We start from the raw sequence: 16,430 nt of genomic DNA on the forward strand, positions 1-16,430 counted from the left end.
CCAGTGTCATCGCTTGAACTTATTTCTACACACAAAGACAAAAATCGGGAATCTGTGAGGCATTTTCGCAAGCAAATTATGACAAAACACCATGGTTGACAGGAAGTATAAGTGTTAATAAGCTTTGCTTTTTTGTTGGCCGTGCTTACTTTTCGGGGCTGAAAAGAATGTATGGACACGTGGCGGATACTGTAATCTTTGCAACGCTTGTGCCAAACATGAAAAATCCAAAAGTCACATAACTTCCTTTGTTAACCTGCAATCTTTCGCACAGACATGTATTGACGTGCAACTGGACAAACAGCGTGCTTTGCATGTGGTACGGCACAAGTAATCGGGTCCTGGAGTAAGTTGAATTTTGCACTTCAATTAATATTGCGGGTTTTTATTTCACTAGTGCACGTCTTTCATTTTATATTTCACAGGCTGTTTTTTATAGCCTTATAATACTGTCTTGTTTTATTCTTTGAAATTCTACACGTATATTAAACTGCAATAACGAGAATTAATTGATTGTGGTCGTAACACAATATTCCTAAATCCAATATGGATCCTGACATAAATTGCACGGAAACTTTTGGAGTTTGAGGATCAAGGGTCGGAGATTACCCACTCGTTAGAACCAGCATACGCCACTGACAAAAATTATATATTTTTAACGAAGCAAGCTAGAACTGACATACTAAAAAAATCACCAATCTATAAAATGTGCAAAAGTTATAACAGTCTAGTAGCTAGGAACAAAAACATCAACATATTTTCTATGAACCTGAAGGAATTTCGATTAAATATCCTCAATATATTTCATGATTTAAGACAGTAGACATAAGGTGAAAACTATACATATATGTACACATATATAATAGTAAGGTAAACCGGGGTATTAAGGACAACCAATTTGCTATTTCATTGAAGAAATTCATCACGAGCTGTTCAAGAAAACACAAACAGGATGCATTCTGGAATGTATATTTCCTAGTTTACATTAATGAGAACACAAACGAGTAGGAATATAATGCAAAGGCAAAAACAACAATGAATTGAAAGGTAGGTTGTACAGTCCCAATTGCCCCTTTGCTGGGTAATAAGGACCAGCCAATGGGGTATCAAGGACCAGTCCACTTTTGAATGGTACTGTACGTGCTTCTTTTTCAAAACACAATAATCTTGAACTACGTCACACAAGTCTTGTTTGTTCATTCCAAAACCCCACTGAGCAAATAGAATGAAGCACTCCTCTAATTGTGATTCTTCTGCAGATGTTAATGTAGTAGACATTCTAGGATGCGCTTTTAACTTCATACAGCCGCTCAGCAGTTCTTTATGGCATTTCCATGCGTCTGCCTTTTGGCTGGTTCCGTTTTCCAGTCTTAACTACACAGCTTGCACGCCATTTGTGTGCAGAGTACTATTTACACATACAAAAGAGGATCACAGACCGTGCACACGGCTGGTGCACCTGCTGCTTCGCATTTCTTTGCGCTTTTTACGAATTTCTAGCACACGGTCCTTAACGCCCCGTGGTCCTTAATACCCCGGTTTACCTTAATCAATTTACTTGTTTTATTTTTATATCTTCATTATTTAATATTGTATTGTATATCTTTATTGAATGTATTGAATTGTATAATTGTATCAGCTAAGTTTATTATAATTATTCTGAATGAGTACAATGTCAGATTTATAGAATGCTGTAATTGAGCATCTGCTTGTTCTTGTTGTTCTCAATAAATAATTAAATAAAATGTTATTTAATTTTGATGTTTAACAAATCTTAACTAATGAAAATATTGATTTAAATCTCTTTACTAAGAACATTTGGTTTTATTTTTCAAGTTTCAAGTCTTAAATGTTCACTAAGGTGAATACTCTTTGTAGAAATAACATAGTTCTATTTTGCATAAAGGTAAAATTGACTTTAAATTTCCAAAGTTGTTTATCCACTATAAAAAGTTTCATTGAGATAAATATATTGATCACACTACAGATGGGTTACTAATAAACAATAATGTTGCATATTAAAACATTGAACATTATCTGTGCAAGTGGATGCTTATGGATAATACTAAGCTGTATGCAATCTAAAATGGTGATTCCTGGCTTCATTTCCATCACCACTAGTGTAGTTCATAAAAATGAAGAAATTTACAACTTTAGTAGATCATCATACTCTGTATGCTGTCATAAAAACTTCAACTTGACATAAATATGCATTTTTGTACTGCAGATCAAAGTTTTCTACAATAATACTAGGGACGTTCAATATATGTTTCCCTGTGCTATAAAATATTGTATAAAGCAATGCCATTAAAAAGAAGGACATGGTTGACAAGCGCCATCCTTCGTCTACAAGGAACAGCAATCAATTCGTTATCAGACGTGAAGGTGCATGCGCTCAAGGGCGATAAGTAAATGCTTGTTCGGAAAACGTGGGCTCGCGTTATAAGGAGTTCAGAAGCATGGATGCTAAGGGCGTTCTGCTTATGGACTTTTTGGAACGAGGAAGAACAATTAATGCTGACCGTTATTGTCAAACATTGGATAAAGTGAAAAACTCAATTCGACATAAGCGACCAGGTCTCCTGTCAGCTGGTGTCATACTTCTTGACGATAACGCTCGCCCCCACTCAGCAGTGCAAACACAACACAAAATTGAAGAATTGGGGTGGGAACGGCTGCCCCATCCTCCATACATCCCCGATTTAGTACCGAGTGATTTCCATCATTTTCCGGTGTTAAAGTCTGAAACGCAAGGTTGCCATTTGGAAACAGATGAAGAAGTGAAGCGTAATGTGAGAATAGTGCTCAATAGCCAAAGCCCTGATTTTCTTGCAAAGGGTATGGACAAATTGGTGCAACGGTGGGACAAATGCCTGAATCTATGGGGATTATGTGGAGAAGTGAGGAAGGATCCTCCTACACATGTATGTATAGTTTTCTAATGTATCTTAATTTTTTTTTTTTTTTACAGCATACAGAAACTTATATATTGTACGACCCACGTACTTCCATCTGAAGTCAAATAAAGAGCTTACAAAATATCTATCTTCTATTATAGGCTATGTTTCCATCATCAAACCAGTCACCACTGTTACCAGCTCCTCACATGGTAAAAATATCTATGTTCAAACGTTTTTAAATGCCAAAGATTAAGATTTCAACATTTTGTGAAGAGCAGCAAAATTAAAACTGATTTAAATATAAGTATTGAAGTTACATCTCATAATTTGTAACACAATCAACAAATTTAAAAATAGATATAAGAATATTACAATTTCATATATCATGTTCTAAATTCCAACAACAGATGACCTTTTATATTCTGTGGAATTGTTATGAGTGCACCTAAATATATGTATCTTAATCCATTTACAAGAAATATACATTTCCAATAAAATCTTTTGTGCATTGATTACCAAAACAATATAAATGGTTTTTAAAATTTTAAAATTTGATACTTTAGGTAGAAAAGACATGGTATGAAATATTTCAACGTTTTGTAATACAGAGACAAATCTCATTGTAACCATATTTGTTATTGTGTAATATAATTATGCATATTAACTCATAAATAAGATAATTCATGTACTGAGACATTAAAGAATTATAATTTGGACATTTTGGACCTGAAATAAAATTAGAAAACCTTTGAAATATAAGTTAATATTGAAATATTAATACGTGCAAAAGTTTCAAATATGACAGCAACCTGTATTGACTGCCATAATACACAGCAATCTATCTAAACTGATTGGTCAATGGAGAGTATGTGACTGATGAACAATCATTTTGGAAAATCTATATTAACTTATTCACACACAATTCAAGATCAATGAAAATCTATATTAAGTTATTCACACACAATTCAAGATCAAATAGAAATTTTTTAACACATTTGAACACAAATATTTTTTCTGTTTAGTATCTTTTAACCTATATACTTTTCGCAATATTTCCATGTATTCTAAATTCTTGAATAGTTTATGCCACACAAACAAGGATACCATATGTTCTCTTTTTAGGTAATAAAAAGGGTAACAGGGTGGATTTTCTTTTCAGGGTAAAAATGTCTCGGTTGTAGAAAAAATTAAATATGAAGTTCTGAATGCCACGCTGAATGTGAATAGGGTCATCTCAAAAAAATTATACTGAAACACCGTTGATACCGACAGATAGGTCTGTATCGGAATGTGTGCTCATAATTAAGGTTGTACTACTCTGAGCCTTCAGGAGCTCGTTTGAAGCATCAGATTGCGATGAAACTTGGTATAGATGCTATGGAGGCCATGAGGAAGTGAATGCTGACAAAAAATAGTTCAAATTCACCACCAGGTAAAAATGTGGTGCTGAAACTGCCAGAAGTTGGACATGCAAAATTTTTTGTTTAAATCAGTACAGCAGTGTTCAATATGCATGACGTCAAAATGAAGGACCCTTTGGAAGCGTAAGGCATTGTAATCAATGTAGAATTTTCATAGAAAAATGCAGTCTCAACCAGGATTCAAACCCGGGTCTCTGGCATACGATGCCATTGCTTTACCACTGAGGTACCGAGCCAGCCTGGCTTTGCCTGATTTTTCGCTGTCGCTGTTTTACTTGTGTGGAATGGTCTCGGAAAGTGCTACCGCAACGGAATCTGTTTCCTTTGGAACACTGCAGACGCAGACATTGCCTGCTTCCTCCCAGCATAGGGATGTAAATTAAATAAGATTTGGCACACACAAGAGATGTACTACATAAAATATTCAGCGAAAAATGCAGGCTCGACCAGGACTCGAACATGGGTCTCTGGCATACCGTACCATTGCTTTACCATTGAGCTGCCAAGCAGTCCTGGCTTCGCCTGATTTTTCGCTGCCACTGTTATATGTGTGATCAATGATCGGACGTAGCATTTCATAGGATGTTGTTCACTGTGCACCAGATTTCAGCACCACCTTTCCACCTTGTGGTGAAAATTTAAACCCTTTTTTTTAACGTCGGGATTCGCTTCTCCATGCCCTACATAGCATCTGTACCAAGCTTCACTGCAACCCATTGCTTTGAATGGGCTCAACATGGCTCCGAGTAGGGGAATTTCAATTCAAACCAGCTGGTACTTAAACCATCTCAAGCAACACGTCATTTTGGATTCCTGCTTATGTTGACACTCATTTGAACATCATATTGCGCAGCTTTGTTGTTGTGTTTTTTACAGTTACACTACAAAATTGTTATAAAAAGTTGTAATGGAGCAAAAAAAAACATGCTGATGTAGAAATGTAATATATGTTTAATTCATTTAATCATTTGCTGAAATTATTTTTTTAACAATATGATGAATGAACCATGTGCAAAGCAGTACAAGAAAGTTGGTGTTCTGCCACTGCCACTATATGTCCAGAAACTAATTCCTCGGTGGCTGTGGCCAAATCTGGAAATAACGATGGTATGAGAAATTATTTGCACATGTAACAATGCCCCTTCACATTTACAATACGTGAGTTTTGTCACAGTAATGTAGACGGGAGAGAATAAGTTGCCACAGAAGTCTAGTTCCGAGTTGCATACTTTAAGTCTATTCCAGCTTGTATAAATAAACTAGTGTATGTTAACAAAGTTTGCAAGATTGCTGACGATCCTTAAGATAAAATTTCAAGTTAGTTTGTAAGAGTGGTAAAGTGGGAAAATGTTAGAGGCCTAGCCCAGTTGTCTGAAGATCGCAGGTTCGAATCTCTTTTAGAGCCGATTATTTTTTTTTATTATGTAGAATTAGTGTATTGTCGACATTTATAAGAAGCAAAATACGATAAATCTAATTCCTCGTCGATGCCACTTAGGATGTGTTTCTCGTGTAGTTTCTCCAATACTAAATTACTTCTAACAGGAGGAAATAGGGTGGACAGAGAGATATTGGCAAAAATCTTAACCCTTTGAGGCCCACCCTGTGAGGTAAAATATGAGTTTATTGTTTTTAAATAAAATATAAGAACAATGACAACCCATATACCCAGTGGCGTAGGAACATATCGCGAGGTCCTGGGTGAGATGAGAATCCGAGTCCCAACCTGTTTTTAAATTTGAAATCTCAGTTCGACTCGATACAAAATCTTCAGAGATACGTCAGCAAATTATCATATTTGCATAATAAATTATTGAAGAAAATTATATTTAATAATTTCACTCACTCTAATAATGTCTTTCTTTGTTTTCCGGGAGCTGAAATATAAAGCTGTAGGAAGGAAGTAAGAAGTGCTTATATTATCCATTGCCTTCTTCAGTTGCAAACGACCCAAGCATTTAAATGCCTCGCACTTGCTTCGTGGCAGTTGGAGATTAAAATCGGGAGTGCAAGGTCAAGAGAAAGAACTTTACTGATGAAGCTATGCTATTAAATCTTGTCTCTAAATCCATAAACAGACGCAAACGTTAATGTTGAAATTGTTAGTAGCCGCGTGGGAAGCTGTCATTTCATAAAGTGATGTCAGGGGTTATTTATTTTTTATTTATTTAAGAAGGAAAAATCTAAGGTGCTTTTCAAAATTAGCAGGTGAAATCATGTATTAAAAATGCATGTGCTGTGGTTACAGATTTTAAAGAAAATCACTGTTTAAATGCAGATTCGAACACACACAAGTTGGTACCTCATTGGCAACTAAAAAAAACAGAAAATCTGTAACCATGCTCGAACACGCATCCTTCAGAGCGTGAAGCCGTAACAGCATCCACTCACTTACACCTTCTATTGGTAGGTGTTTATTTACTTATCATGTAAGTTTTCGAATTGTTTCACTATTGGCGATGTTAATTTCTTTTTGCTTATTTTCTTTCAGATGTAGTTGTTTTTCCAGACAGATACATTTTTCTACCTTCTGCCACCCATGGAGATCCTTATGGAATACATTATTACTGGTATGCAACTCACAGAAAAGAGAATATCTTAGTTTAGAACAACTTGAGGTGGGAATAATGTGTTCAGTCAGACATTTGACCTCAACATTTTTCATCTTTGAAGTTTTGCTTGCAACGCCACCATCAACCGAGCATTTATTTTCTGGACATATAGTACATATTTCATCTACCAAATTATGTAAAAGTAAATTACTACAACTTATTCAGATGCCACCTAAACAATACTGAAATTAAGCTAATTCACTAATGCCAATGCATAATACAATGTTGCATGGAAAAGAATCTAAGTGCACTGGGATCCATTCACTCCCTACCCTAAGTGCATGAAAACAATTTAATCCCATAATTATTTTTTAAAAAAAAATAACTAAAAAAAAGTATTAGCTGCAACACTGCTTTTGGGGCATTCCAGTGTTATGTAAGCGATATTTTACAAACAAAATGTAAGGTTCTAGGCATGAGACTAAAGCAACATATACATAATGAACTAATTTCATACACTTATAAAGTAATTTGTAGTGTCTGCTAGCAAATGAAGAAGAATTTGAGTATGATGGTAGAGACTGAATGAACGAAAAATATTAACGAAAAAGTGTTACGTTTGATGCTTTAAAATTGTAGCAAATTTGTCTTCATTTGTCTGTAAAAACACTTAAGTTATAGATGCTAATAAATTTTGTTAATGAAAACTAGAAATTCTGTGCATTCACAAACATTTAAACCTTAATGCAATTAAAAACACTAATGGATTAGGAGCAATTTTCACTCAATTCATGAGTACCTAATCATGCAAAATACACAACCTTCAGTAAGATTTCATTAAAGACATAATGCGTACTGTAAATACTATCTCAATACAATATATTTATGTTATAGGTTAATGAATCCCATTATCAACCAGATAATTTAAATCTCATTCCACAAAACTCTCTATTGTACTGTAGTATCCCATTGTAATGCTTGACTGACATGTCCAACATCACAGCATGTATGCGCAAACATGGAATTCACGGATGAAAATGTAGCTATTCTGATCAATTTGTGTGCCAAGTATTTTGTTAGATTGTATGTTCATGTCTTTAAGTATTTCATATTTATTTTTATTATAGATATATTTCCACCTCTAGGTTTTAGTGCATTTATACTGGAATCACTGAACCTAAGAACCACTGCAAATGAACTAACTGAGGGGCTACTCTCTACTTTTCGTCCGTATTGCCTTTTGGTGATAACCGATGGGAGTTAACAGCACTGCAGGCTCGTCTTTGTGTCCACGTTGTGAATGCGTGTGCATTGCTTGTTTGCGTTCTGCATGGTGATTGCTTCTTTGCGTTCTCGGTGCGTTGTGCGTGTGTATGGTGCATGAAAACGAACAGGTCCAAAAAACTTGTAGATAGTGTAAAATAAGTCTATCCCCAGTAATAATTTAGTGCATCATTCAAAACCGTGCTTGCAGACAGCCGGTATCTCTTCGGGTAAGTGCCTTTCTTCTTTTTACACTTTCTGTTCACGATAGCCCCACTACCCATTCACGGGTAGCCCCACAAACCATTCTCGATAGCCCCACAAACCATTCACGTTAGCCCCACTACCCATTCACGGGTAGCCCCATGAACCATTCACGATAGCACCACGAACCTTTCACGGGGACAAAGTATGCCTAATGAGGTTAGGTTAGGTTCCATTAGCACTCATTTCACCCCTAAATATGTGCTTCATCGAAAAATTTCCTCAGTACGTTCAATTACGCATATCCGGACAACATTGGTTTTTATCGATTTCATCCTCCAGGTAACTTTTCCTCGCTTTGGGATTTACGTTGTTGAATTCCTTATACAATAAGCTTTCCAACGATATATGACACATATTCCTTAGGAAAAGGACGTAAAGTAGTCTTACCTTGGGGGAAATGTACGTATCTATAAAATTAAGGGAGAATGACCGAGCATGTTACTCCCTAATATAACAATTAACAACCATGATAAATGAATGGGCCCAAGTTCCGATTATTTAATTCTGAACTAATAGCAGTACACAAGCATTCTTTACATGGTTCAATTGCTATTTATATATGTCATACAAACTTCACATGCTTAGTAATTACTCACTGCATGTTGTCTGGAGAACAATTTTCACTTCCCTGTACTCCTTTGTGAATGTTTGCTTGCAGCCATTTGTTTACTGACATCTTGGATATAGACTTCTGATGCTGCTACTACGTCATGTGATGCGAGGTATAAATGGGGTTTCACATCTCTAAATTCTTTCATTGTTGGGCAAGACAGGCTTAGAGCTATTAGCATTAAAATAATGGCTGTAAATGCTTCCAACACCTGATCATGTAATATCTGGCCTCAAGCACAAATTCCCTCGAACCTTGTGCGAAAATCCACCAAAACTCCATGTCTGACCATAAACTAAGAAGAGCAAATGCTCACATAATTATTTTTTTTGTAAATAATACTTAATGAAGCTTTTAACTGTGCTAATTAGTTTCTCCAAGCTTCAAACTTACTACCACACGCATTTCTAACATTCTAAAACATTTCCTAATACTCCTATAAATACTTGTGACAACCATTAAACATTCGAACCGTTCAATGATTGAAATACTGAAAGTAATAAAAGAATCCATGGTGTTGGACAATTGTGAACATCAGCAGTCTCAAAAGACAAAGAGAAACATGCAGAAAATATGGTCTGAAAAAAATGTAAAAGAGCCATTTTTGACAGTAGAAAGTTCGAGTTGGGTATGAGGGACAGTAGCATACCCTTACCTGCTTGAGCATCCTACACTAATCATTAGATCACAGGGACCAACAGAAACATGCAAGCACATTGGCGAAACTTACAGAATAATGTACATGTTATGTCCTTACCAATCAACCGGGTTTGAGGCATGCTGTAGGAGGTAAGGTGACCTCTCAAGCGACAACCGATTCTGGCGCCGCAACTCTGATGCTTCAACCCCTGAGGCCATCATTCGAAAATGGCTGATATTCCACCAAAATGTTTTCCACCTAGAAATTAAAATAAATTAAATCATTGGTAACAGTGTAGTATAGGGGTAACAGATTTATTCAATTTTACAGAAGAAACTACTTACGGAAATCACTTTCTGTATCATTGTGGAAGTTCGTGAAGGTGTTTTGTCTTACCAAAAACTGTTTTTGTGCAAGAAATGTTGTTTTCTATGAAAATATGTTTGCATAACCTAACCTTACCGGAAATGGTTTGTGGGGCTATGTATGAATGTTTTTTGGGGCTATGCGTTAATAGTTTGTGGGGCTACCTATAGTTTTACAAACTAAATTTTAACTATGCTTGCCTAACCTTACCGGAAATGGTTTGTGGGGCTATGTATGAATGGTTTTTTGGGGCTATGCGTCAATGGTTTATAGTTTTACAAACTAAATTTTAACTATGCTTGCCTAACCTAACCTTACCGGAAATGGTTTGTGGGGCTATGTGTCAATGGTTTTTGGGGCTATGCGTGAATGGTTCATCGAGCTATGTAGGTATTTTTCGGTAAAGTATGTTGGAAATGTTGCAAACACTGCATACCGACTATGGTAGTCAATCTGTACGTGCCATATTGTATGTTACGCAACTCAAAAAAGGAGATGAAAGAAGTAATCCTAATGTGAAAATTTGTCATAAATATCATGAGAAAAGCCTATTCACACCTTCTAGAATGTTCCGCAATGCAGAATAGGTAAGTAGGAACGTTTAAAGTAACAAAATAAACGAGTCAGAGGTGTTACCCCTATACTACACTAGTAATAAATCATTATTGTGCAATACTTCTAATAATTTGATTTTTTTTCTACATCATTCTTCACATGAAGCTTAAATGCTGGAACGGTTCTAAAAATATGTCATTAAACAAATTAAAAGGAAGCAAGTAAGGTATTGTACCTACCTCAAGTGACATAACTCAAATTTTTACCTTTATAAGAAAGAAGGGGATGTACTAATGCCGACACTAAAAATTTACTTAGTATCAGTCACATACTGCAAATCAGTTTCATGTTTTCTCAATACAAATTACCATAAAAATCATAGTGAAGTATATATACACAGCAGAAAAGAGGAATAGTCAATATTTGCTAGGAGTACCATACTAAATCTTAACTTTACAGTAACAGTACATGGTATAAAATCGAAACTAAAGCATTAATATTGCCTTAAATTACACGACAAACCTTTTCCGGAGTTGCTGGTTATAAATATTTCCTCCTGGTGAAAAAAGTATGCAGCTAGAACCCAGCGGCCCACTAGGATTCGGCGAACTCCAAGAGGAATACTTCGGTACCGAAACTCTTTTAACTAAGGCAGGCACTAAAGGGCATGGGGTAATACGTATACAAATCATGTAAACAGGGTAAGGTTTCCAGAAAGGCGCTATCTTTCTCAAAACAAGCAGTTGTTGCAATGTGCCTCACTGATTATCCCCGCGAAAAGCGTACAAAAATCAGTAGATTGCAATCCAATGTTATTTTTGTAATACAAGAGGTGTAGTTATGCTTCTGCTGTTTCAGGTCGAAAACTTCGATACGAGACTTCGATAATTCTATATTAGAATTCGGTAGATTTTCGATTGCAAAGACAAAGAAAACTAGAACTTCTCTGGGAAGTGATTTCATGCGCAGAACCATTTTGTACGGCACATGTAGAAATGTACTGTCCGTAGGGTTACCAGATGTCCGGTTTTTACCGGATCATATCCTACATTTTAGCCTTATGTTCGGCGTCCGGGAGGAATTTGAAAAATATCATAAATGGCCTACATTTTGAGCGTCACATAATATTAATTAAGAAAATACGTAACAGAAAAAAATCTTGCAAGTTACAAGTCTTTGGACTGCGCTTCCAAACTCAATAGTGAAATTTATTTTAATTCAGTCATTGCCCAAAAAGAAAGAAAAAGTTTGTCCTGCTATTAAACAAACGGGAAAATGGAAGCAATTAATGAATAAAGTTTTTGGACCACTTTCTGATAACGTCACTGTTCAATGCCTGAGCAGAATTTCTTGCATTAGGGTTTATACTGATGGAACAAGGTGTTGCCCATTCTTATTCAATATTCAATATAATTTGATTGTAAAGCAGGGGTATAGATAACAAAGTTATTCAGGGTGTCTGCCAGTTAAGAAAGTCATGGAAGTCAAGAAAAAGTAAAGAAATCAACAAGTAGGTCAAGAAAGTCAATAAAAAGGCAACAAATTATTCTTGTGGTCAATAATTCTTGCTATCGTAATGACTGATTGGTTGATTTAGTTTATTTTACTTCAATTTTTCTGTCTCTTTGGCTAATCGCGAAGATGAGGATGAATGGTTTTACGATAAGATGGATAAAGGGATAATCACAAACATATAGGGACAACCGATACAAGCCCCACATAAGATTATACTGGCTGTGAATCCAGAAGCCAAAGCCTCGCTTGCTCCTAAACACAGTTCAGAATACATTAATACAGAAAGCAGATCTAATTCTCTTCTTAAATCCAGCTTCAGTTTTTATCTTAACTGGCCCTTTGGTAGGGGTTTTCATTAAATAAATATTTTTTTCTTAATTACTAATTTCCAACTTTACTTAAGTAGGGATCGAATAAATAAAAGTTAAGAAAAACTGAAAAAAGGTCTAGAAAAGTCCAGAAAAGTCAAGAATTCTGGATGTGTTATTTTGGTAGACACACTGTTATTGACCTAAAAACTACCCAAGATGAAACTTCTGGAACCATTTTAAATTACGGTAATTGCTGAATATTTGTTTGCCATTAGAGGTCATAATTCAAACGTTGAGAGAGTTCTTTCATTACAATCAACACAACAGAATCACGAGAGAAATTATTTTTTTCGAAAAGTCTGTAAAATGTTTTGTACTGGTCCCTATAATTTCAAAGAGTTCGACTGTCCACTCTAATATAAATATAGTTTGACTAAACATGAAATTTTGATAAAAAAAAAGTCTTCTCTGATAAATATCATTTAAATCATGTAGTTGTCACGGTATCTAGTGACATGTGAAACGCAGTTCGATATAAATTGTTTTTGTTTATTGATTCATTTTATGTTCAATTATAAAAGTGTGAGGTTCTTTATTTTGTGGATAAATTTGTATCCGAGCCAGACGTCGGGAGTTGGGAGACGGGTTTTTCCTGAGTGACAGCCGCCGCTTAGAAAATGACATATTTGCACCAACACGGAGAAAAGGAAAGATTATTTTCGTCGAGACCGGGCTTCAAGTCTCAGCGGGCGGTCGAACCCATGTTCACGGATGACCAGGAAAACCAGCTGGAGCCCAAGCCTGCAAGGATCGAAGACGCGCTGCCGACCGAGTTTCAAGACAATGGACACAGGTCATTCGCATCTCCTCCGAAAGCGAAGCCAAGCTACTTGAGCTTGCTTTTCAACGGACGAATTTGAATCGCTTATAAATATGCGGTACTACTATTCCAGACACAGTTTTTACCCGGATTTCATAGAGAGAGCATCTCCGCGCTACACTCTCGCGTGATTATTGTTTTTGTGTCCGTGGACTTCGTTTTCTTACGTACCGTGAGCGAGTTGCAGATAGAGAGTTACCAGTGTGCGCCATATTTTGGTGAAAATTACGCGGTAATTTGTTTTTGCCAAGCGTGGACTACATAATAATGGAGGGCTAAAGAAGATAGAGAAGGGGGGCCGTCGCCTCCCCGACACCCGCAACGACGCAGAAGCCAGCCAGACGACGCCAAAACAAACCACTGCTCAAAGCCCGAAGGACGTTTCCAGATCGACGTTCCAACCAAAGCCCGAAGGACGTTTCCATATCGACGTTCCAACCAAAGCCCGAAGGATGTTTCCAGATCGACGTTCCAACCGAAGCTCGTTACCAGAGAGAGAGAGAGAGAAGGACGACTCCAGATCCACACCCAATCGAAGCCCGTTACCAGAGAGAGATGATTGCAGATCGACGTCCAATTGATGCCCGACACTAGAGATATTCCGAACCGGCGCGTGACCACGTACACCCGACGCTAGTGACAGGAGGAACGCCCGAAGTACTGAGGAGGTGCAAGTACACCATATCGTCGCAATTATTCTTCGTCGCGATCGACCTCGGAGAACAATTTCGCCACAAAGGAACCGTGTGCAAGTCCCGCGTCCAGGAGAGATGAATGACCACGCTATGTAGCAGAGTCCGGTAGAGTATACTTCAGAGGGTCTATGTCCATGTAAACGTGCATTGTTAGTATCAACACCGTACTGTTAACGCCGAAGTCTCACTTATTTGCAAAGTTACTCAGGAAACCCCGAACCTAATTTCCCTGTCTGATAATTTTTGGTATTGTTGTAAAAAGGGTTATTTCATGTTCAGATGTTCTAATTTAATTGTCTGCATTCAGCGTTAGAAGCTCCATTTCATTTCTTTAATATTTAGTGTAAATAGTCAAAGTGTGCTCCATTTTTTGTGTAACCGACTTCGCCGTCGCGCCATTTACCTTGTCAATAGTTGACTGATGAGTCCTTTTTAATCGTGGAAAACGTAATTTTTATTGCAAGGTCGTGCGCATGAAGTAGTATTATTTGTTGCATAGTGGTTTTTGATGTAATTTTTGCTCGCGCCGACGATTGATTTGTGTATTTCCGGCAGCTGGAGCCAATTAAGTTTTTGCATCACTATGTAATTGTGTAGTTGTTCTCATTGGACGAGAGAGGCTTATGTGTATTACCCCCGTCCGAGAAACTTGTATAATGTCGTGCTTACGACTGGATGCATACGTTCATTCGAACGAAATATTTAACCACGCCGACCCAATTGTCTTAGTTAACCGCTTTCCGAGGCCTGGCACTTAAGTTAATTTAAAAGAGCACAGGAGCTGGCAGACAAAGGCCCTAAATTCACATTAAGGTTTAAAACTAAAAAGGAATGATATGTTAATGAGATCCATGATTTGTATCTATACTTCACGTGTAAAAATACCTCAGAGGTGTGAAAGAGAGAAAGAGTGAATGAGTGAGCGTTTCAGGAGGCTTTGTAAAGAGTTGTTGATTGCAATTTTTTTTTTTTGTTGTTACAATATATATTCACTTTTTACCGTTCGTCAGTGTTGTTATTTGACGTTTTTCAGGTACCAGATATTATGCTATTAGTGTGTTATGATTGGTCGAATCTACATATCCAAGGTAAACAAAACAGTATAATATTTCAAGGTATTTATCCCCGCCTCGCAATAGTATGACAATAAACGACCGTCTTAGTACCGAACTTGAAAACCTGGACCGAGAGTCACGACCGGTTTCCCGTACACATAACGACGTTTGGCCCCGTGCCGGGGTATGATTGACACGTCATTTCGGGGACCGTGAGTGCACTCGTTACATAGTAAGAGGTGCATTGATTAGTATGATTGCAAGTTTTGAAATTTTGCATTTAAAAATTCATTAAGAATTTATATTTTTAAAACTGAAAAGTGTCATTTTACAACTACTTTCTAACGTGTTCTATAGAAATATGTATTGTTTATTGAGAATGTTTTGTGTCCTACATTTTGACTTAATGTCCTACATTTTGGGACAGCATGTCCTACATTTCCCTTACATCGATCTGGTAACCCTAACTGTCCGGGAACCGAAAAAACTACTCCCAGTGAACGACATGATCAGATAATCATAGTTTATGAAGTGAGGCAAGAGTTCCTCCCCTCGGTATGGTCATAAATTCGAGATGACGGACATCCAGATTTCAAATTATCAGATCATATCCCTTTCAACGGATAATCCAGATATCCAAATATGAGAGTTAACCGGAGAGTTTGGAAGATTCTCTCTGTCTGTAAACCAGTAGTGGCTTCTGCCTATATGCACGTGCACACCCAAATAAATACTTATTCACTTAATACTATCTCCTTCAAAACATCAAACGTTCCCACGCCCAATCGGCGACCATATCTTCGTGTTACGAGCGACTGCAGAGTGCAGACTGAGGTTCGTTCGTTTCGCACAAGTGGAAATGCGCTCAGGTGCCGCTGTTTGCAGGACGCAAGGAAAGAGAAGAATTGGCGCCTGTAGCTTGCAGTATTATGGGCTTCACGAGCACCACCAGTGCTGTGTTCACGCAGTGTTGCAATCCCATTCCATTCGAGATCGTGTGGCGGAGTAGACGCAGCCCCCACATCATCGTAAATCGAGGTTGTTTCTTCGCCCACATTGTTGTTCCGAGCATGCCAGACGTAAGAGAGAAGGGAATCAAGGAGGGGGACAACTGAGAGCGAAACGCGTGTTTTAAACAATGTCTTGCATTGCCTTTGCTTAGTGCAGCAGCTTGGTCATAATAAACTGTCCTTATGGCGCTGTGGTCGATCAACGCGGGCGGGGGGATCGTTGATCAGTTTGCTGTTTTCATTGTGGCTCAGTTCATGCGTTGCAAGAATTGTTACACTGTCAAAAGCTCGTTCCTGTTTCAGTGCAAATTGTTTGATTTCATGATGAAAGGGAAAACTCTACACAGCGAAAGCATATACATAATATTTAACGTTGTTGAATATTTGGAG

The 16,430-nt window shown here is 37.3% G+C and overlaps 1 protein-coding gene across 2 annotated transcripts in view; it reads right to left on the minus strand.

Annotated features, from left to right (window-relative positions):
- Window positions 1-11,430, minus strand: part of LOC145978227 (spermatogenesis-associated protein 20) — a 161,122-nt gene extending 149,692 nt beyond the window's left edge. For both annotated transcript variants that reach the window (XM_083110699.1, XM_083110700.1), the window contains exons 1-2: window positions 11,097-11,430; window positions 9,771-9,911 (exon numbers count right to left, since the gene is read on the minus strand). In XM_083110699.1, coding sequence (XP_082966825.1) covers window positions 9,771-9,911; window positions 11,097-11,266 — 311 coding nt within the window. In that variant the 5' untranslated portion in view covers window positions 11,267-11,430. The remainder of the gene's footprint in view (window positions 1-9,770; window positions 9,912-11,096) is intronic.
- Window positions 11,431-16,430: the final 5,000 nt, after the last annotated feature.

Source organism: Lepisma saccharinum, chromosome 24 (assembly GCF_977018435.1).
Source record: "Lepisma saccharinum chromosome 24, izLepSacc3.1, whole genome shotgun sequence".
Classification (NCBI taxonomy): domain Eukaryota; kingdom Metazoa; phylum Arthropoda; class Insecta; order Zygentoma; family Lepismatidae; genus Lepisma; species Lepisma saccharinum.